This window comes from Platalea leucorodia, assembly GCF_965183815.1.
Source record: "Platalea leucorodia genome assembly, chromosome: 1".
Taxonomy (NCBI): domain Eukaryota; kingdom Metazoa; phylum Chordata; class Aves; order Pelecaniformes; family Threskiornithidae; genus Platalea; species Platalea leucorodia.
In genome coordinates, this window is record NC_138823.1 from 131,286,144 (window position 1) to 131,307,915 (window position 21,772).

A 21,772-nucleotide genomic window follows, 5' to 3' on the forward strand; every position below is an offset into this window, starting at 1 on the left:
CAATAACTCCTTATGAAATATAATAAATATATATTTAAATACAGTATACCGCAACTGCTATTTTGCTTTTTTTATTGCTTCAATTATTGTATAATTTTATGTGAAGGTCTCCGATCACAAGGGTGGGTTGGGTTTTTTTTTGTTTTTTTGGTTTTGTTTTTTTTTTTTTTCGCGGGGAACACGACCCACTGATGGGATGATTAATTATGATATAAAATAGTCCGCTTAAACGAAAAAAAAAAAAAAAAGGAGAGAGAGAGAGAGAAAGAGGGAAGGGGGGGGTTGTAATACGGAATCTGATCTTTTAATCTCAGTTGGCCGCAATTAAAACAAACCCTGCCGTATAACTCCAATATCCCTTTGCATAAAAACATATGGCCTCGCTATAAAAATTATGGCTGGAAAACACTGACCCATTAATAGCCCGCGGACTGATTTATACTTTATTGTTCTGCTCCCCCGCCACGTGACCGGGGCAGCCAATGGGCGCCCGGGCTGCCCTCAACTTATTACTGACTCTACTTCTCCGCCAGCACCAAGTTGTTACGTGAAACCCGCAGCCCCGAACCGCGGCGGGTCCGCCGCCCGCGCCCGCCATGTCGGCTCCCGGGACCCTCAGCAATTACTACGTGGACTCCTTCCTGGTGCCCGAGGGGGACGAGCTGGCGGCGACCCGCTACCCCCCCGCCCCGCTGGGGCCGCCGCCGCCTCCGCCGCGGCCGGCGGCGCTGGCCGAGCACCCCGAGCTGGCCCCCTGCAGCTTCCAGCCCAAGGCGCCCGTCTTCGGCCCCCCCTGGAGCCCCGCGCACCCCGCCGGCGCCAGCGGGGTCCCCGCCGTCTACCACCCCTACGCGCACCACCAGGCGCCCGTGGCACCGCCCGACGGCAGGTACATGCGTTCGTGGCTTGAGCCTGTGCCGGGCTCCTTGTCTTTCCCCGGGTTACCTACCGGCAGGCATTACGGCATTAAACCTGAACCGCTGGCGGCCAGGAGGGCTGACTGTACCACGTTTGACACTCACACTTTGTCTCTCTCTGATTATGCTTGTGGTTCTCCTCCAGTTGATAGGGATAAGCAAAGCCACGAAGGCGCATTCTCTGAAAGCAATGGAGAAAGTGAGGCAAACGGAGAGAAACCGCAGATCGATCCAAGTAAGTGGGACTGCGAGGGTAATGGACTTCAGGGCGCTGCGCCGGCCGCGGGGAGGTGGCGAGGCGCTGGGGGTGACTGCGCGGCCGAGCACCGGCTGCCGCCGCCGCCGCCGCTCCAGCTCGCCGGGCTCTGCGGTCTGCAAAAGCCAGCGCTGCCTTTCGCAGGCTCGGACGGGATCTAGGATGGCTCGGCCTTCCCAGGCTGAAAGGAAAACAAAAAACCCACCCTACAACCGCAACTTAAACAAAACAAACAAACAAACAAAAGGCAAAAACCGCCCATCCCTGCCCCAGCCACCCCAGCAGACGCCGCAGGACGTGCTCGCATCCGCCTGCCCCGCCGCGCTCCCACGCGTGGGCAAACGCCGGGGAGCGGGTGCCTGGAAAGCATTGGATGTGAATCTGGTCTTTTTGAGAGGTCTCGCAGGCCGGGGCGGCTCTTGCGGGGGGCTGAGAGCAGAAACCTCGCCGTTGACTTGGTGTCCCCCCCCCTTCTTCCCCCCTTCGTCTCCTCGGTGGAAAACCCTGGGCTGGATGCTCCCAGGGCTGCGGGACTGGTGGCAGAGCGCCTCGGGATTGCTATCGCGATGAACGCCGTGCGATTAAGGGTCCTAAGCGAGCGAGGTTTTAATTATGCCAGCTGTAGACTGACTCGCCAGCTCCCTGGGTCTTGCCAGTGATGACACGGGAGAAGGTCGAAATTAAAAAGTGAAACAATTTCGATGACATGTTGGTCGGGCTGGTCACTCCCCGGACTGGCAGTTTGAGGGGGGTGTGTGCGTGAGGAGGCCAGGAAGGAGGGAGGGAGCTAGCAGAGAGAGAGAGGAGGAGAAAGAGTATTTTAAAATTGCATCCTACAAACAATAAAAAAGGCGAGGGGAGGGGGGGCGGCGGGGCTTTGCCGCGTGTGGTTGCGTGTGACCTCTCCATGTGTCTCTATTTTGGAGTCCATTGTGCCTCACCATCCTCTGTGCCTGGGGAAATGAGAGCCACGTCCTAAACCCCAGTATGGGGACACCGACGCGACCGGTCCTGCGTGGGTCTCCCTCCCCAGCCCCCTCCCTTCTCCCTCGGCCCCCCCCTCCCCGAGCCTGAACTTCTCCTGTTGTTTTCGTTGTAGATAATCCAGCTGCAAACTGGCTCCACGCAAGGTCCACCAGGAAAAAGCGATGCCCTTACACCAAGCATCAGACGCTGGAACTGGAGAAGGAGTTTCTGTTCAATATGTATCTCACTAGGGACCGTAGATACGAGGTGGCCAGACTCCTCAATTTAACTGAGAGACAAGTGAAAATCTGGTTTCAGAACAGGAGGATGAAAATGAAGAAAATCAACAAAGATCGAGCGAAGGACGAATGACGGCGACATGCGGGTTAAATGGAAAATGCATAAAGTAAAAAAAAAAGAAAAAAAAAAGAAAAAAAAAAAGAAAAAAGTTAAAAACAAACCAAAAAAATCCTCCCCTCGAGCCCTGCCATGCAATGCGTCTGGGTCCAGGCCTCATTTTTTTCCCATGGCAAATTCTGATTATGATTGTACCTTGATTGTCACAGAGGCCAGTTTGCCAGGAGAGGTACAGTAAGACTTTTAATTTTCTAATAGGAAAGAAAAAGGGGGCATTAGCACGAAAAGGCTGTTTAGCTGGCTTGTATAAATCTACCTGTTTCTTCACTTACGGAAAGAAAAAAGAAAAAAAAAAAAGAATAAAGAAAAAAACTACCTTTTCATAATGCACAACTATTTACGGACTGTATAGTTTAGTCTACGTAGTTAATTTTATTCGCTCTTTGCGCGGCAGAGAGATCTCTGCCTTAATACTTGAACACTGTGTTTTATTGTGGTAATTATGTTTGTGACTCAATTTATGTGCTTGGGTGCTGTACCGGATGTAATGGTGTAAGCTAGAATTCAATTTGAACTCAGGTTGTTTATTATAAAAATTGCATAGAGTATAGCTCTGTAGTGTATTAAGTCTTTTCTGTATAATTAGACAGTTAACCTTTGATTGTAAAATATATATTATATATATCCCAACGCAAAAAAAAAAAAAGAAAAAGAAAAAAAAAAAGTAGAAAAAAAGTTCGTCCGGGATGTCTGGGAATTACGGTTCTCAAAATATTGAAGCAAGTCATTTTAGTATGCACAGTTGATATATATATAGTACTGTCTTTGTCGGTTGTATATATAATCTATATATTAAAAAAAAAGTAAATAAACAGACTAGCTTAAAGATTGTTTTTGCACCAGTGAGCAGTTATCAGATTTCGGAGCTATACGTATATGTGAAAAGGGTAACTACCTATGGTTTACGTTTTAATTTTAATCGAATGATTTGATGGTTACTGTAATGAAGGTTAATTTTATTGATAATAAATTATACACTATAAAAACCTACATTTGGTTATTGTAAATTTGTATCGATTTAAAAAAATAAATCCGGGAAGTTATGTTGATGCAGAACGTACACTGTCTATTTTGAAATAGTTACCTCATGGCCTACTGACCAAATCGTTGTGTTGAAATGATATTTAACTTTTTGCCAAATAAAATATATTGATTCTTTTATATTTTGTGATGTTTTAAGATTATTAAGGAGGGGTGCTCCCACGGCACACCGAGTCTCCCCCGCAGACGTGGCAGGGCTCGGGCAGCCGCCGAGGCGAGGCGAGCGGTAGTGCTATTGCTGAGCCAAGGCGACCCCACGGTTCTAGAAACGCAGCCCCCCAGGTGATGAAAATTTCGGCTTCTTTTCCTCCTAAATAGGCAGATTCAGGTCCTGAATGCCATCGCTTCGCTGAGAGGAGGCACGGCTCCCCCCCCCCCGCCCCCCGGGTAGAATTGGGTAAGCTGGGGCTCAGCAGCGTGGGGAGGGAGCCCCTTCGGGTGGCAGCGGGGGCACAGTCCCGAGTCAGCGCCGTTTTAATAAATTCGCCTGGCGGAGCGGAGGGGGTTAGGACCAAAGCAAAATGTCCGACGGTCTTTAGTGCGGACAATAATGTAAATCAGCTCAGACTGCGACATTTAAGCCGAGATGGTTAATTAGCCTGTGCCAGAAAATGTCCAGCACTAAGTGTGCTTCAGCAAGCTTTGTGAGAAGGCTCGCCTTACCAGCGCGTTCATTTTAAATTCCCTTCTAGAAATAATTGCCCATGCAAAATATGTTATTTCAAACGTCACCCATTTTTTTCCTTCCCTTGCCTTCACGTTTGGGATTTTTTTTCCTCCCTTTTAAATGTCCCGTGGCAAATAAAAACTACCCCTCGCATTTTACTAGCGCCTCAGATTAGATATGTATGTATAGATAGATATAGATACAGATAAAATTTTACTGACAATTATGGTAGAATTTATGGTGTCAATTTTACTCGCTGATTTAGCCGAAGGAAAGAGCTGGGCTGGCAGCAGGCTAGAGCAGAGACGACAAAATAGGATTTATTATTAAAAACAGAAAGAAGGTCTCTTTGGAGTGGAAGATTTCCACACACACCCCCATTGCACCCACCCCTCCCCCGCCGCCCCAAGCCAAACCAAGTCTCAGCAACAAAAGAAAATAGCGAAGTCTGTGAGCTTGCTGAAATTTACCCTTGTTTGGGGCGGACATCTTACTGCTGAGAGCAGATATCCTCCATAATATGAGCCGCAGCCCACTTCTGCGCCACACCGGCCCTTGTTTGAAAATATGCTGAATAACAATAAAAGCCGCCTTGTTTTACAGAGGTGCACTTACACATATATATGTATTTAAAGCAAAATAAGACGGAACACAGTTATGGTCTTGGCAGAAGTTGTTGTTAGGAAAATTCAGAGCCATACAGTGCAATAAAAGAAAATGACTGCTGTAACCGTTTATGGGGTGTAAAACGCTGCAGGGCTGAAGACAAAACTTAGGGAGCCGGCAAGAAGTTTACAGATGTGCAGAACTGCGGGAGGAGAAAAAAAAAAAAAAAAAAAAGCTTTCGGCTTCACCTTAAAAAAAAAAAAGAAAGAAATCCGGGGTAAGATTTGATGAGTTCTAATTAGCAAAAGGGAGCTCGTTCTGGTGTGCACACACACAAAAAGCCCCTAATTGATCCCTGAGCCAGTATTTGGGGATGCTGGGACGCCCTCTGTTGTTGCAGACAGAGGCAACTTCAAAGAATCAGCATTAAGAGTGTGTAATAAATGACGGGTCTGCAAACTGTCTGGAATTCGGCTCTTAATGAGTTTACAACTGTCCAGCCACAATTAAGATTTTCTACAAAAGCCTTTTCATTTGTTTTGTCTGGCTGTTTTAGATAAAGCGGGCGAGCGGAAATAACAACCTTTTATTGGCCTTCCCCTGCTTAAATCCAGGCTGGGAGGTGGACATTTATCTTCCCGTGCGCTGGCGGGCAGAGGCGCTGGCTCCGCGGGGCCGGGGCGGCGGGCGGCGGGCGGCGGGCGGCGGCGGCGGCGGCGGTGTCGGGCGGGCGCCGGCAGGTGGCGCTGTGAGCCCGCGAAAGAGCGCGCGCCCGCCCGCCCGCCATCAAGCGCTCGGCCGCCTCCCCGAAAGCTCCTAAAATGTCGACTTTATGGGAGCATAACTGGGGTTGGAACGGCTGGTTTGGTTCCAACAAAGGCCCGATAGGGTTGGGGTGGGGGGCTGTGTTTTGCTTTCCCCCTTGTCCCGGGAGTACGGTGAGGGGTGCCCCGCCGCCACCGGGCGCGGTTGGGGTGGCATTTACCGCCTGGCCACGCTCGGTGCTCTCATGGCAAAAGTAAAGCTTGCTCTGCACCAAGGACATACCCTGCATTTATTATTCTCAAAGCACCGCGGCATTTCCTATTAGCTAATAGAGAGGGATGGAGCCCTGGCACTGAACCGCCGGCTCCTCTTTCCTTTGCCCCAAATCTTCGCCCTTCTCTGGCGAAGCTCTGAGCCTGCAAACGGGGTGTCCTGATCTCCCCGAACGGCCGGTGAGAAATTAAATATTTGGAGAGAGGGGGAATGGAAAGGTTCGGGCAGGACGGAAGGGGCTCTGCCCGGATCAGCCCGGGAGCAGAGCCCCCGAAGCGCTTCGCCCTCGGAGCGGGGGACGAAGCGAAGGATTTTCCAATGCCCTTCTCCGCCCCGCGTAGCTGGAGCCACGGCCGTGCGGGGAAAGGGCAGCGCCGCAAACCTCTCATTTGAAAATCATTTACCGGCGAGTGAAATTCCTCTACAGCTGTCTTTGATACGAATAAAAAGCCCTGCTTGTGTCCCCAGCAATTTCAGCTCTGTGGGACCCGTCGTATTTACATGACACAGATGCGAGCAGGCTGATGCTCTGCAAACTTGACGTGTCTCTCAAAGTCATTCCTAACTTCTCCTCTCCTTCTCTTTTGATTTCCTCGAGTCGTTTTCGTATTTTTTTCCGTTTTGCTTTTGTTGGCTTTCGCGTCGTGAGAATGAGGCTTAGTGGGGAACTGTGGAGTATTTTCAGGTGGCAGTTGCCAAAAGAGAGGGGGGAAAAGTAATAGGAAGAAAAATAAAGGCAGGAGGAACGGAAGCATAAAATGTGGGCTGAAGTACGAACGTTGTATTTTTCAGGTTTAAGCCAGACATGTAAACAAATCGCTGCATAGTACTCCGTTACAGAACTACTTTCTCTGCTTTTTATTTACATTTCCTTAAATCAAAGCCAATCTCTCTATATCGAAATTCAGCATCGGGAGCTGAGCATGAGCTCATGCTCGTGTGAGCCCTGAACTATTTTTTCCCCGCGCTGTTTCAAAGATTTAATTATTTCCAGGGATAAAAAGTAACAGCCATTTCCTGCTTTCTAACAAGAGCCTTCCTATCAAATGTTTGTCTACGATGGTATTGCTAAACTCATTATGATTAATTATTTTTTTTCCTTGGGCAGTAAAATTATATTGAAATTAAAAAGTGTTTATGCGTCGTCATACTAAGTAATAACTTGGCACAGTACGCTCCATTATAATTGTGGATAAATTACGGCGAGAACAGATTCCAAAACAACAAAATCCTCCCTAGGACGAACCACATCAAGATACTGCTTAATACACAAGACATAACCATGTAGTGCTCCCAGGTCGCTTATAACTTATGAGCACCGTTTTATCACTACCTTTTACTTCCCGGAAAAGCTCAGAAAGCAAAGAGAGGTAGTCCAGAGCTCACACGAAAAAAAAAAAAGAAATACAATTAATCCCGCCTAGAGGATTATTTTTAAAGCGTGTGAGAATATTGCGGTGACTGAAACCTTGCAATCTGCACTCCTTCGCCGTTTCCTTGACTGGAAAAGAAAAAAAAAAAAACACCTTCAAATGAAAAGTGCGTTTTCAGGAGCGGGGCTCCAGCCTGGTTGTGTGTGCGACAAAACGAGAGATTTCGGAGGCTGTTTCAGAGGCAGCGTTATGCCTAACGCGCGGAGGGTGGGGGAAGTAAATAAGGTGGCGGGGACCCATGTCTGGGGGTCCTTTTAAGATTTATTCAGTGAAGATTTTTTGAGAAATCTTAAGGGTTGGTAGGAAAAAAAAAAGCTGAAAGCAAAATAGAAAAAAAAAAAGGTGGCGGCAGTAAGCACACACACGCAAAGAAAAAGACGTAAACGTGCAAATTGTACAGAATCGGAGAGCTCGAAATACAACCACTCAGCTAATCTATTCGGTCCTACGCTATCCATATTTAAGTCTAGACATTGGTTATATTTGCTGTTTCTTTCTTCTTGCATCTTGGTATGTTGTCACCAGAGGAGCAATTTATTGGTCTAATGTCATCTACTACAGCCTCTTTGATCTTCTTAGTCGTCGTCTTGTTTGCTTCGCATTCGTTTAACTTCTTGGGCCTTTATTCCTTTCCAGCAGCCTCTTCTGCCGGCGTGTTCCCACATCGCGATTGCGACCGCAGGGATATTGTCTAATATTGGCGAATTGGAAGAAATAACCGAAGGGGGCTCTTTCGCCAACTTCTTCCCTTACGCCTGCGAATAACAACTGCGTTTTCACGTACTTAACACTTGGCAAATATCTACATGCAGCCGCCACATTTGCATGCTCTGAAGCAGCAATATCTCAGGGATCTGGCTTTAGAGAATTTACTTGCTTCTGTCGGTAACCTATATTCATGGGGCTGCAATAACCGCGCGTAAAGAGTCCCAAAGGGTGCGTGCGTGCGTGCGTGTGTGTGTGTGTGTTGGAGGTGTGTTTGGGGGAGAGGGTGTCCCACGTTTGCAAAACGTAAAGTTTAGGGTCCGTGCGAAATATCGCCAAGAACAATTTTAACTGGTGAGAAAGTCTTTGTACACAGGGCACCAAACTATAATTGAAAGGAGAATTTCCGGGGCAATTCCATTGTGCTCCTTCCAGTTTATGATGTGCAATACAGGCAGGCAGTAAAAGCTGTCTTTACCAGGACTCCCTGTCTGAGGGAAGGAAACTCATTTTACGATCCGTTTAAAGGAAGGGCACGGTGCAGCATCCTCAATGGAGAGCCATTCGCATTGTTGGGGAGACCAGGGTTTAGAAAAGCGGCAACGCTCCCCGTCATCTGAGCGTACCGCTGCCGCCACACGCTTAGGACTGTAAGGTATGTAGGGCGGGAAGGTAAAAGGGACATTAACCAGGCGGCTGAGACTTGAAGCCGTTTGTAGGTGATTCCTTCAGCTCTGGGGGGTTTGGTTTATTTTGTATTTTTTTTTCTTTTTTTTTCTTTTTTTTTTTTTTTAAGGCGTTCAGAAAGTTGAGTCCTTGCATTTATTTTTTTCCCTCTTTTTTTCTTTTTTTTTTTTTTTTTTTCCCCGGGAGGGTGACTGTGTTTTTTTCCTAGGGGGTAAACAGGCGGGGCTCACTCCGGGGGGATGCCGTGATTTTCCAGGCTCGGGCAGCCCCTCAGGGCCGGCGGGGGTGCGGCGGGGGCCGGGCAGGTACCCCCATAAACCCCGCTGCGGTGTTACCCCCCGCTTATTTCCCTTGCGGAAAAAAACAACAAAAAAACCCCAAAACAAACAAACAAAAAAACCACAAACAAGGCGTGGGTGACGAGCAGCCTCCTTTAAACTTTATATTTTATTTTATTTTTGCAACACCCCCCCCGTCCGCCTAAAGGACCGGGGGGGGGGGGGCGGGTGTTCCCCCCCCCCCGCCGGGGACAGAGCGCCGCCCCCCGAGCGGCGGCGCCGTCGGGGGGCGAGGGGGCGGCGGCGGCGGCTGGAGGGCGCTGCCGGGCGCGGCGGCGGCCCCGGCCCCGGCCCCGGCCCCGGCCCCGGCCCGTCCATGGCCGGGCACCGGCGGGCCGCGGCCGGCACCACCTGTGAGGCGGGCGGGGATTGGCGGGCGGCGTCATATGACCGGTCACGTGCTCGAGGCAGCTCAGTCCAAAAGAAAATGGGGTTTGGTGTAAATCTGGGGGTGTAATGTTATCATATATCACGCTACCTCGTAAAACCGACACTGAAGCCTGCCGGACAACAAATCACAGGTCAAAATTATGAGCTCTTCGTATTATGTGAATGCGCTTTTTAGCAAATATACGGCGGGGGCTTCTCTTTTCCAAAATGCAGAGCCTACTTCTTGCTCCTTTGCAAGCAACTCCCAGAGAAGCGGCTATGGACCAGGCGCGGGTGCCTTCGCCTCCTCCATGCCCGGCTTGTACAATGTGAACAGTACCATATATCAAAGCCCGTTCTCTTCCGGATACAGCCTGGGCTCTGATGCCTACAACCTGCATTGTTCCTCTTTTGATCAGAACATTCCCGTCCTCTGCAATGAGCTAACCAAACCCAGCTGTGAGAAAGCGGAGGAAAGCAACCTGCACAACCAGGCTGAGCCTAATTTCCGGATATACCCCTGGATGAGGTCTTCAGGTAGGGGCGAGCGGAGAGGGCTCGGAGCCGTGGCAGCCAGGCAAAGCGTGTCGCCAGAATTACTGTCAGCACAGCCTTTATGGTTTTAATTATAGCCGAGGCGCCATTGCGTAGAAAGCCCGTGGCATTGTATGTAAATGAGTATCATAAAACTTTTTATTGCCCAATTAATGGGTTCTAGCCTCGTAAATTTATTTAACTCCATTTGCTATGGAATTTTAGCATTGGGTTGATTTGCGCTGTTTGCTATAGAAATGTGGAGAGTTGGCTGTGGGCTCCCAGAGCCCCCACGGGTAAGCGTCTCCCCTGCCCTCTGCCGAAGTTGGGCAAAAAAAAATCCCGCTCGCTGGGGAAGGCGGAGGGGAGAGGGGCGTTCAGGAGCGGGGGACGGGCTGCTGAGGACTTTGCCAGCCCACGCTGCCGAGACGTGCCAGTCTCGTCCCCCCCTGCCCTTTTCCACGGAGATAAGGATCTATAGAAATGTACTAAACAGGAAAACGGGGCGGGGGGGTGGACGGGGGGGGGAGAGTGCGTGAAAAAGGAGAGCTCTCTTCTGGAGCTAAATGCGATGTATTGTTTACGATCCAGGCGGGGTGGGGTGGGGGGCTGGAGGGAGCCCCCGACATGAAAATAAAATAAATACAGCCCAGCCTTCCAGCTTTTTATTTCCCCTTGCGAAACGCGAAAGTCTGGAAGGTTTTAGGGAAATACATCGCCTGGGGGGAAAGTTCCTCCTCCCAAAAGCAATTTCCTCCCCCACCTCCTCTCCTGAATGCTTTCTCTCCACTTTTTCTAGGTCTCGAGCAACTTAATTTTTGCCCTGCCTGAGCAGGGCAGGTCGTGTGGCTGAAATGTCTTTGTTAGGGCAAAGTGGGGGGGCGGGTGGAAGTGAGAGAAGGGGACCAGTCACTCTCGCTCGGCCGCTTTTTGTTTGTCTGTTTATTTATTTCTTTTGAAAATAATAACAATAAGGGAAAAAGGAAAAACTGAAAAGAGAAAACTTTCCACCTCTCCTCTTGCCTAACTCCTGTCCGTGTCTGCCTGCTTTCAGGTCCAGATAGGAAGCGAGGGCGCCAGACCTACACCCGCTACCAGACCCTGGAGCTGGAGAAGGAATTCCACTTCAATCGTTATCTGACTCGGCGGCGGAGGATAGAGATCGCCCATGCCCTCTGCCTGACGGAGAGGCAGATCAAAATCTGGTTCCAAAACCGGAGGATGAAGTGGAAGAAGGAGCACAAGGAAGAGAGCTCCGGCACCCCGGCTCCCAACGAGCCCACGTCAGCAGCAGCCTCTGTCGAGAAAGTGGAAGAAGACGAAGAGGAGGAGGACTAAGGAGTCCCACTCGAGGAAGCGATCTCTTAGTATAACGTATGCACATGACAGTTGGAAAAGCTCCCTTTAAAGGAAAAAAAAAAAAAAGAGAGACTCACTGTTTTTATTTAAAAAAAAAAAAAATCAGTTCCCTTTAATAATCATCTTGCAAGCGAGCGTTTGCAAACATGAAAACGTTTCTTGGGGTGGTTTTCCAGTCTTCTCTCCACTCTCCCGTACTCCCCAAACCTGCCCTGTGCCGAACCGTTCGGTAATATCTCCTAAAAGCATCCTACAATCATTTGTTTTTTCGTTCACCCCGACCTGGGTGGGTTTGTCCAGGGGACATTTCAGTGGGAGAACTGCTGCTTGCACAGATAGTAAACCGTGACCTTCCGAAGTAACTACCTGACTCAAGAGTCCCAATCATGTGTAAGGGGAAAAGTGCATTAGGCTCACATTAAGAAAAACTACCTAATTTTGAATAAGTAGCTCTGCACTTCTCTTTTTTTTTTTGTCTTTTTTTTTTTTTAATTATTATTATTGTTAGAAAAGTATCATAACTAACAGCTACACTAACAAAAGGTTAAACAGCAAGTGGGGGGGGGGGGGGGGGAGAAAGATGTTCCACAAACCACTACAATCTACAGCAATGATTTGTACTACCTATTTTCCAGACTACCTATATATCTTGCTCCGCCTACCTATCTTTGAAAGTATACTGTATTTTAGTAGTCAAAAGAAGATAACATTACTAATGTGAATCGCAAAATGCTTTTAGAAATGTAAGTGTAGTCGTTCGAAAAGCACGCATCAATAGCTTTGGTATAGAATTTGGTACCGAAAAGGCTGAATATATTTAAATTTAAAATAATATATTTATTCCAAAGCAATTATAAATGAAAACCATATGCTGCAATATATCTTTGTTCTCGATTCTTTACTATTCCGAGTGAGGAAGCAAACACACGCCAATATTGTACAAAGCGGTTTAATATCTCCCGTTGGCTTCTACCTTCGGCTGCCTCTGCTAAAGGCCGTTTTCTTATTCTAGGTTGATCTTACTTAATATAGCGGAAAGTGTTCTTTGAAAAGTGAATTTAAATGACCATGTAACCACCTTTAAAAAAAAACCTGTTTGTCCTGATTATCCGAACGTGTTAATATGTAATACCGTGAATTTTCCTACAATAGCAGATACTGTATATTTGAACGATTTTTTTTTTTTTTTTTGTCATTTATATTCGTCTTGGAGCTCATTTGTAAGATCATGTCATAAATTGGGAAGTATGTAATTAATTTGGAAACTTTGTAGCATGATGTATTGTTAAGAACTCTGTATAAATCCGTCTTGAAGGTTTGGCTAAAGTTTATTCAAAAATTGTATGTTACAATGTGTTTCGATGTGTTCGTTGTGAACATTTGGATATGCCGTGTAAGTATTGGAAGTGGAAAAAAAAAATGTCTGTGAACTCTCTTTGGAAGTGATACCGTGTTCAAGTATCTCCCACGATAAATGTGTTTTATGTTACACAGAAAATAAATATGCTTGTTGACAATGAATTGTGTTTCTTTTTTTAGGGAAGGAGTTCAAAGGAAGCATCCAAAAATAATATACACAGACAAATAAAGAAATTAGACCATATAAATCTCCCCCCCCCCCCGTAATTAGAGGGAAAAAAAAATTTCCAAGGTGATGAATTGATAGGAATCAGTCAATTTCTCTATCTCGACTTCGTGATTTTTTTTTTCCCTAGCGCAGTTGATTAATAAAGCGGAAAGCCTTCTTTATGGGAGGGCTTCCTTCCACCGTGTGCCCGTGTCCTCTTGCAATCATAAACCCAGTCCAGGCGACCGGCGACCAAGCCGAAATCGCATTCAGTGAAATAATATTGGGTAATGAACAGAAAGTGCGATGCGAAACTTCCAAATGTAAATGATCAGGTCGGGTACGTGTGCGGCTTTCGGGGGGCATCAGGGTGGCATTAAAAAGGCGAAAAATCGCCCCGCTTTAGAAAATGTATCGGTTTTGCCAGGTGCCACGTAAAGTCAAGGAGATCTAATATTTTCAATCTTTTTAAAAAATTAAAAAAAAAAAAAAAGCTCTCCCGAAAAGTCCCTTTATTCGGCCGAGTAAATACAGGTAGAACCAGAGCATCATTTGCGCAGAAGTTCCCTTTTTCTACTACACTCCGTTCCTGATCAACGTGCTAATTGTAATTTTAATAAAATTGGTACAAACTCCAGGTCTTTTAAAAAACTCCAGGGCTGCCTCTGTGGTAAGATGGCGCCTCTCTAAGACCTGCCTCTTCTTAGTGATGAGGAAAAGGCCATAAATCCGTTGTTGTTTATGAAAATTTACAACTTTGCAATACAACTTTATGAGTTGTTCGGTTTTTCCATTGGTCGTCGTCGGTCATGTGGATGGTAACCGTGAACATGAACTTTTTTATAATTTCCCTTGCGAGAATAGAGCCGCATTCTTTTGCTGAGCTCTGTCCTGCTTCGGATCTCTCTGGCTTTCAATCCCCATTTCATTTGTTCTTTGTAAGGCAATAGTGAACAAAGTGTGCGGAGGTTCGGCATAAGCAGCCGCCTAGAACACAGATCCGGGATGGCAATTTCCAGTTCCCCCGCTGGAAGGTGTGGCATATTGGATTCAAAGCACTGGCGTGGCAGATTTTCAACTTGCAACCTGGCTAATTTCCTGCTTCTTCTGGCACCAAAAGGAGGGCGATTCGTCTCCTGTGCAGCCAAAGCGACAGCTGTCAAAGTCGCAGGGGCTCCTGTGAGCCAGAACCTAAAAGGTGAGAAATGTATATGACACTACCGTAAGCAGGGAAACATGGTTTAATACGTTTAAATATTAGACATGTGCAATTAAACCAAATGGAAATGTTACCGGCCAAAAATAGAGGTGGCTGCAGCTCAGTTGATTTCGACTTAACCAGTGCATGCAAAAATATGCCTAAATAAAATGTCTACTTTCTATTCTTTAGCAAGGAAGCCGTGGATTTTTTTTTTTTCCTGCGAAGTTTATTTCTGTTTGCATTTGCCAGGGGGTTGCTGTGACATTCAGGTTATTTTCTAAGAATTGAGGCTTACACCATCAATCCGAGGGGATTTTTTTTTTCCAGCACGAGGAAAAAAAAAATTAAACTCCCCCAAACATTATTTTTGTTTTTATTTTGCAGCATTAACTTAAAATTCATTCGCGGCAGCTGAAATTTAGATGTAATTTATTTTTGACTATTTCAGAAAAAAAAAAGCAAAACCACCAGTCAGCACAATGCCTCCCGGCTCCCCCGGCATGTCCAGGGGAAAGGTTATTTCTAGACGGGGGAAACAGCGCGAATGTGTCTTTGATTTTCTTTAGCGGATCAAGTGCTGCCTGCAAAATCCCCGTGCCCCTCCGTGGGTCCGTCGGAGCGGCGTTCCCGGCGCTTCCCGGCGTGGGCAGCTTGCGCGCCCCGGCTGCGCGGAGCGGGCTTTGCAGCGGCTAAAACCGATTTCAGCGCCGGAGACGGAGCTTTTTTTTTTTTTTTTTTTTTTTTTTCCTCTCCTTTTCTTTCCCCCCTTTCTCTCCTTGTTGTGACTGTTACGGTGCGGCGCTGGGGCGGGGGGGAGCGGCGGCGGGCGGGCCGGTGCCCCGCGGTGTGTGCCGGCGGCGGGGAGCGGGGCCCCGGGGACCGGCGACCCCGAGACCCCCCGCCGCCGCCGCCGCCGCCCGGCTCCGCTCCCGCCTCCTCATGGCGAATGAAGGGCTCGGAGTGCTTTAAGTGTTGGCCCCGGGCTCTGCTTGTGCTGCCGGGCTGATAAAGCATTGCATTTGCATTGCATTGCGGTATCCGCCGGACTGGAGCTGCAGTGAGCGCCGGATTATTTATTGCGGGGCCGTGGGTGCTCAGTGCTGCCACGGCGTGGCCGAACGGCGGAGGCGGGCGCGGAGCGGCCCCCGCAGCCCCTGGGAAGGGCAGCGCTGGGAGCCTGCGCTGCTCGGGGGAAACCCAAGTAAAAGCCAAAAAAAAAAAAAAAAAAAAAAAGAAATCCGGCCTACCCTTCCTACGGGAGCATCGGAGCTCGCCCCCCTGCCCCCGGGCAAGATATTCCGGCAGGGCCGGCTCTGCCCCCTCCCCTTCCCCTCCGCTTGTACCTCGGTGTGTGTCAACTGTAAAATATCACGGTGGGAGCCGGCTGGGGAGGACCCGCCCGCGTCCCCCCGGCCAGGCTCCCGGTACCCCCGCCAGTCTAAACAACGGTTCGCCTTGCCCAAACTGTTTGGATTAGGAGCTATTAGTTAAAGGTTGGATTTGGTGACGCTGCCGAGCACGGGAAGGATTTGTAAGTGGTTTTATATACGAGGAGAAGGAGGCTTTTAAGCTTCAGAGGGCAACTACCCCCGCACCTGTACCGGAGGGCGGCTGGGGGCGCCGGCCGGGTTTTCGGCGGGAGGAGGAAGGCGAAGCGCTGGGCGGAGGGGGTGCTGGGGCTGCGGGGAATTCCGAAAACAAATAAAAGGCGGCTGAAATACAGGGTTATCGCAAAGTGTGACTTTGTTGCGGTGGCAATATGCAGCGGTTGGCTTTCTGCTTTCCAGGGGGGGAAATGGTGAAGGGAAACTGCTGCGAAATGTGTCCGGGCAGGGCATTTCCCCGGCAGAGCCTGGGGGTCACAGATTATTGTAATTCGGGGGTTTCTGGGGGTAGGGGGAGGAGCGGGGAGGACGCCTGAATGTGAGTGAAGCGGAGATTGCAGTGCAGATTGTTTAGCTGTCACTGTAACTACTCTAACACGACTCGGCCGGGCAAACGTGCACATTCCAGTCCTTTTAATATTACGGGATCAACGAAGAAATGTTTTCGCTGCCTGCGGTCGGGCTTTCGCCAGTTTGAATTGGACGCAAACAACAACTTGAAAAAGAGGAAAGAAAGAAAAAGAAAAAAGGGGGGGGGGGAATAAATCAGTCTGTAACCGATGCTATAAAATGTAAATATGACTAAGCCTGGCGCGATTTTTTTATTTTGGTCTCTGTTGTGATGGATTGAAACAAAAGACGGCCTGGCCACAACTTTTTAAAGTACGGCCGGTGGGTTTCGCGTGTCCCGAGTATTCATTTTTCACGGTGCGTTTTCGTTCTGACCTGTGTTGGCGAAAATCTGCTCTTTTTCAAACCTCTTTGTATTTAGCGTGCTGTGTGCTTGTTTGCTGGCGTTCCCTCCTTTTGAAACTCTATTCTCACGGAGTAAAAAAACTTTTTTTCTGGAGAAGGCTGGCTTTCAGGAAACAGACGTTTCTGAAATGACCTCTCAAAGCACGCAGCGAGTGAGCTGTAATTCTACCAGGTGTGTTTATGGATTAGCCGGCCTGAAGAGGTTAAGGAAGTTGAGGGGGAGAAAAAAAAAAAAAAAAATTGGAGGCAATCAACATCTGAATGTGAAAGTCCAGCTGAGACTGCGAACAATACAAACTATTGTGGAGAGATGTTTTAACTCACTACTGTTTTATAGGTACCGTAATCTGCCCCCGGAAATGAGACAAATAGCCTCTCAACACCAACAAAACTCGCCTTTGAAAGCCACTTTAGGAAACGGGGCTCGCCCGAATGTCACTTTCCGTCAGAGCGCGTTTAAAATTAGGCTATTCAATCTGTTGTAATGGGCACGGATTATGAGTAAACACAGCTTGGAATGAACAACCTCATGTTATCTCCAGGAACTGCAGGGTTACGGCTGAATTAAAAAGCTTCTCAGCGAATTTCATCAGCACTGTTACTGATGAAACTGTTACTGATGTTACTGTTACTGTCCCTGCCCTGGGCCAAGAATTATATTTCCGCTATGGGGTAACTGCCATGTTGAAAAATGAAGGTGGAAATGTTTGTTTCATGGTGGGGTTCTTTTTTTTTTTTTTTTTTTCCCCTCTTAAAGACACACATCCGCGTTTAATCAAATTATTCGGAGCAACAACGAAACCGATTGGCTTCTGCTGACTCATTAGCGGGGCTGTATTAATTAGGAATAGTCCTACTGGCTCGTTTTTGAATTTGAACGTTTGATTCCCTCGGCTCGACTCTGGCGGGGGGGACTCGGGGAGAAGAGACACGTGGAACTTTATCTGGGCCGCTCGGGGGGCGCCGGGAGCCCGCCCAGCCCTTCCCGGGGCCTTCTCGGGCACTCGGTGCAAAAGCAAAACCCCCCTGCCCAGAAGGCCACCGTTTCCTGCCCCAGCCACGACCTCCGCCTTAATTATGGGGGTGTTCATTAAGATACGAGACCTCTTCCACGCAGGACGCCTTAGCCTCTCTCACAAAAGCTGGGTTCGGCGCTGGGGCGGGCTCCGAAGGCAAGCCTCAGCGGAGGCTTTCCGGGGGAAAAAAAAAAAAAAAAAAAAAAAAGCCCCAAAACTCCTGGATGCGGTTGTGGCATCGCGCTGGGAAAACGGAGAGAGGCCGGGCCGCCCCCCCCGCCGGGGGCTCCGCGGGGCTCCGCTCCCCTTTTCACGTGTTCCCTCCGCTCCAAACTTTCCCTCCGCAGCATCCACCGCCGCCGGAGAGCCGGGGGCTGCTCGCCCACCCTGCCCGCGGGGCTGCGCGGCTCCCTCGGGGGCGACGCGCCTGTCGTGGGGCCGCCAACTTTTAAGGGCGCACCCCCCCACCCCACCCCTCCAGCCGCCGGGGGCGGGGGGGTGCCCCCCCCTCCGCCGCTGTCACGCCGCCCGCGCTGCCCGCTCCTGCCGGGAATTGTTACCACTGCTATTATTATGATGATGATTATGACCGGAATATTTTTCCCGCGGAGGGGCGGCGCCGCCCGGGGGGCGCGGCCGGTGGCGGCGGGGCCGCGCGGCGCTGCGCGGGGCTGCGCGGGGCGGCGCGGCGGGGCCGGGGCTGCCGGTAAGTTGGCGGCGCGGTGGCGGCGGCCCCGGGGGAGCGGGCGCCGCGCGCGCTCCCATTGGCCGCCCCGCCGTCAGCTGCTCCTATTTTCTGCTGTCGCTTTTGGCGCTCGGCCATCCAGAAACAAACCACTTCGATGACTCCTAATAGTTATCGCCAGATGTACTAATACACAACAAATCACGGTCCGGGAGAGGGGGAGAGCAAATGAGTTCCTATTTCGTGAATCCCACTTTCCCGGGGAGCCTGCCCGGGGGCCAGGACTCTTTCCTCGGGCAGATCCCCCTTTACCCGGCGGGCTATGATGCTCTCAGGCATTTTCCGGCTTCGTACGGGGCAAGCAGCCTGCAGGACAAGACTTACACCTCACCTTGTTTCTACCAACAGTCCAACAGCGTCATTGCTTGCAATCGGGCTTCCTATGAGTACGGAGCCTCTTGTTTTTATTCGGACAAGGAAATTAGTAGCGCCTCTCCCTCCGGCAGTGGCAAACAGAGGGGGCCCGGGGACTACCTGCACTTTTCTCCCGATCAACAGTACAAATCCAGCGGCGTCCAAGCCAAAATTGTAAATGACGAAGGCACCGACCGGAAGTACACGAGCCCTGTTTACCCCTGGATGCAGCGGATGAACTCCTGCGCTGGTAAGGCATTTCGGTGCAATCAAGGGCGGGGGGGGCTGGGGAGGGGGAGGAAGGAAAAGTTTCTTTCCCCAAGATTTTTTTTTTTTTTTTTTTGGTTCTAAGATAAAGTCCAGAATGCTGGAAAGACACGATTCCTGCGGGGCTAATGCGTAACATGAAACCTTCCCAGGTTATTTTAGAGCTGGCACGTTGGCACCCTGGGAACGGTGGCCGAGAGCCCAGCTTGTGGGTTCACTGGTGAAAGTTACTGGGGAATCCTTAGGAAGCAGGCAAAAAAAAAAAAAAGCGGGGGGGGGGGGGGGAAGGATCAGAGCAGGTTTACCACTCTCCTAAAGCCACCCCAAAGCCCCTGCTCCACTTCTTCATTGTCAGAGAGCGATGCAGGGAATATGCCCTCTGTACTGAGGATCCAATGCATTTGTGGCACATTCCTCCTCGCCCCCTCCCCCAGCTCATTAGCCTGTAAGTATTGGATATTGAGAGCACGTTTCTGGGGCCGTGGGCGCACTTCCATGGCATCGCGGATTTTCTCTGACTTACAAGTGAACTTCACAGAATTGAACTATTCTGTCCAGGAGTCGTGCTGGGGGCGGGGGAGGGGGGAAGGTTGTGTTGGGGTGGCACTTATTTTTAATAATCCCGTATTAAGACGTTTCCTTCCAGTGTTTGCTAATGATTTCCCTCCTCCCGAGTTTATGTTTGCTGGACTGTGGGTCGCATTTCTTTTTTGGAAAGTTAAACTTTTAGCAAGACCATTCTGATGCTGCTTTGCATTCGAGGGCAATAAATTCCGGAGCAAATGGCAAAGGCTCTTCTATGATCTTTAGCTGATGTCTATAATTATACTTAAATTACAGACCCTCTGTAGTCACAGCCATGGCAATAGAGCGTGTTTGTGTAAACACACCCGCGTGTGCGTGCACACACACACGCACGCACACATGCGTGCAGCTGCCCGGGTCGCACACGTGTGTGTGCGTGTGTGTGCGTGTGCGTGTGCGCACAGGCTCTCACACGCGGAGGGTAGACACTGCTCAGCGATTCACACGGGTGCTACCCACTTCACTTTCCCTAGGTCCACCTTAAAGCCTCTTTGTATCCCGGTTCCCCCACCACCGCCAGCACGCCGCACATCCGCATTTACAGCTGGTCAGGCAGGAGAAAAGGAAAAGAGGGACAAAAAAAAACCGAAAACAAAAACCAAAAAAACCTCCAGGAAACCAGAGCAGCCCCCCCACCCCCCGCCCCGTGATTGTGCCTGCAAAAGGAGGCAGAATATACTAACCGCTCTTTCTGGTCTGAAATCACTGGGCCCTGTCCAATGCGATCGTTTTGTCTTTACTTCTACAGGTACAGTATATGGAACTCATGGGAGACGAGGGAGGCAAACTTACACCAGATACCAAACGCTAGAGTTAGAGAAGGAATTTCATTTTAACAGATACTTAACCCGAAGACGACGTATTGAGATTGCAAACGCTCTCTGCCTTACTGAACGCCAGATTAAAATATGGTTTCAAAACAGGCGGATGAAATGGAAAAAGGAAAACAAATTCATAAATTCCACACAGCCCAGCAGCGAAGAAACAGAGGAAAAGTCAGGGGAGTAGAACCACGTTTAATAAACGCTACCAGGCCTTTCCTTAGCGCTTGCTATTACTATTATTATTTACCTTGTGTTCCTTCTGCTACTAAAATCCTATAGGTTTGTCACAGTCTATTAATTCCCAAAAGGCTTGGTTAAAAGATGTACATTTGCAATCATCTGTGACTTTCTTTAATATATGTGGAAGTCCTGGCTTTCGAGCTACAGGCGTGTATGTATATAACCACCTTTCCAAAGCGTAGATGGCGTTGCTTAAAGCATTAGAGAAATGGCCCAGATTTTTAAATATTTGAGGTGAGCATCTGTGTGTGGGTGAGTGTCCCTGGCGTGCGTGTGTGAGAAGAGATAAGCGAGTGATTTTTTTTAAATTTTATTTTTTAATTAGAAATGTTCATATCGTAGAAATACGAGAGACTTTAGAAAATCTCGGGTTTATGTTTTTGCTAACTCCCACTACGATGGGCCGTCTCGTTATGCTGTGTTTGGGAGCTTGTGGTCTGCAGGGGAGAAAAAAAAGTTTTACGCATGGATAAGATATTTAAATAGCAAAAAGAAGAAAAATTCTTAAAAAAAATCGTTGTATAAAACCCTGGGTATAAACTTGCAGTTAAAGCGAAGATGAATTGCAGGGAGATTTTTTTAAATGCCGCTAAACTGCCTAATCTGCACTACTAGTATTAAAGTAAAAACTCGGCGTTAAACTTCAGGGGAAGCGAGAGAAGAGGTTTCGGAGCGGGCGAATTTCGGTGGTTCCCGTTGAGCTTACACTGAGGTTTCGGTGAGCTCAGCTCTACACTGAAGGGGCTTTGAATTATGGACTACATTTCTTGGGGCTTCGTGGGCTTGGGTCGATCTTTCTTTCTTTTTTTTTTTTTCCCTTTTTTTTGGTTTTGTTTTATTAAAAGAAAAGTGTCTGTCGTATTAACTCGGGGATCTTCGTCCCCGCTTTTGTGCTATCGTAATTCACATTCGCATTTCTTAGCACTGGAAAAAATAAATAGATACTCTAGAGAAAAGTAGCTGCCATAAAATGCTTCCACTTCGAGTTCTGTATAAGTAAAATAAGCGCAGCGAAAATATTGATTAATATATATGTTATATCTCTTTCTATTGTACTGTGTGTGCGTGAGTGTGCATGTGAAGCTGTGTACAAATACACTTGTATACGCATCAAGGCTCTTTTGTTTGGAAGGCAGCGCAATTTGGGCTACCGCTCTAAATATTTTAAAAGCCAAATCCGGAAAATACTAATGCAAAATGGCTCCCGCCGCATTTAGAGGTGGTTGTGGTTTGCGTTTGTTTTTTGTTCCCCCCCCCCCCCCCCCCGAGAGGCGGAAAAA

General features: G+C 48.7%; 3 protein-coding genes across 3 annotated transcripts; all 3 read left to right on the forward strand.

The window, feature by feature from the left end:
* Positions 1-596: 596 nt before the first annotated feature.
* HOXA9 (homeobox A9) lies at positions 597-3,648 on the forward strand (the record flags this gene model as incomplete). The annotated part of the gene is made up of 2 exons (XM_082321633.1): positions 597-1,152; positions 2,273-3,648. 2 exons carry the CDS (start codon positions 597-599, stop codon positions 2,509-2,511), a joined length of 795 nt encoding a protein of 264 aa, XP_082177759.1. The 3' UTR covers positions 2,512-3,648.
* A 5,938-nt stretch (positions 3,649-9,586) lies between these two features.
* HOXA7 (homeobox A7) lies at positions 9,587-11,783 on the forward strand. The gene is made up of 2 exons (XM_082307174.1): positions 9,587-9,977; positions 11,029-11,783. The coding sequence occupies exons 1-2, from the start codon at positions 9,602-9,604 to the stop codon at positions 11,310-11,312; spliced, it is 660 nt and encodes a 219-aa protein (XP_082163300.1). The 5' UTR covers positions 9,587-9,601; the 3' UTR covers positions 11,313-11,783.
* Positions 11,784-13,800: 2,017 nt separating this feature from the next.
* On the forward strand, positions 13,801-21,762 carry HOXA6 (homeobox A6). The gene is made up of 3 exons (XM_082318354.1): positions 13,801-14,098; positions 18,569-18,826; positions 20,177-21,762. Exons 1-3 carry the CDS (start codon positions 13,906-13,908, stop codon positions 20,434-20,436), a joined length of 711 nt encoding a protein of 236 aa, XP_082174480.1. The 5' UTR covers positions 13,801-13,905; the 3' UTR covers positions 20,437-21,762.
* Positions 21,763-21,772: the final 10 nt, after the last annotated feature.

What these genes read in the sequence shown, in the direction of transcription:
- HOXA7 (XM_082307174.1), top strand. Translation starts at nt 9,602, where the DNA reads ATGAGCTCTTCGTATTATGTGAATGCGCTTTTTAGCAAATATACGGCG. An exon ending in CCCCTGGATGAGGTCTTCAG is followed by an intron (nt 9,978 to 11,028) that starts GTAGGGGCGAGC and finishes GCCTGCTTTCAG; the next exon opens with GTCCAGATAGGAAGCGAGGG.
- HOXA6 (XM_082318354.1), top strand. Translation starts at nt 13,906, where the DNA reads ATGGCAATTTCCAGTTCCCCCGCTGGAAGGTGTGGCATATTGGATTCA. An exon ending in TGTGAGCCAGAACCTAAAAG is followed by an intron (nt 14,099 to 18,568) that starts GTGAGAAATGTA and finishes GTTTCTACCAAC; the next exon opens with AGTCCAACAGCGTCATTGCT. An exon ending in GCGGATGAACTCCTGCGCTG is followed by an intron (nt 18,827 to 20,176) that starts GTAAGGCATTTC and finishes TTACTTCTACAG; the next exon opens with GTACAGTATATGGAACTCAT.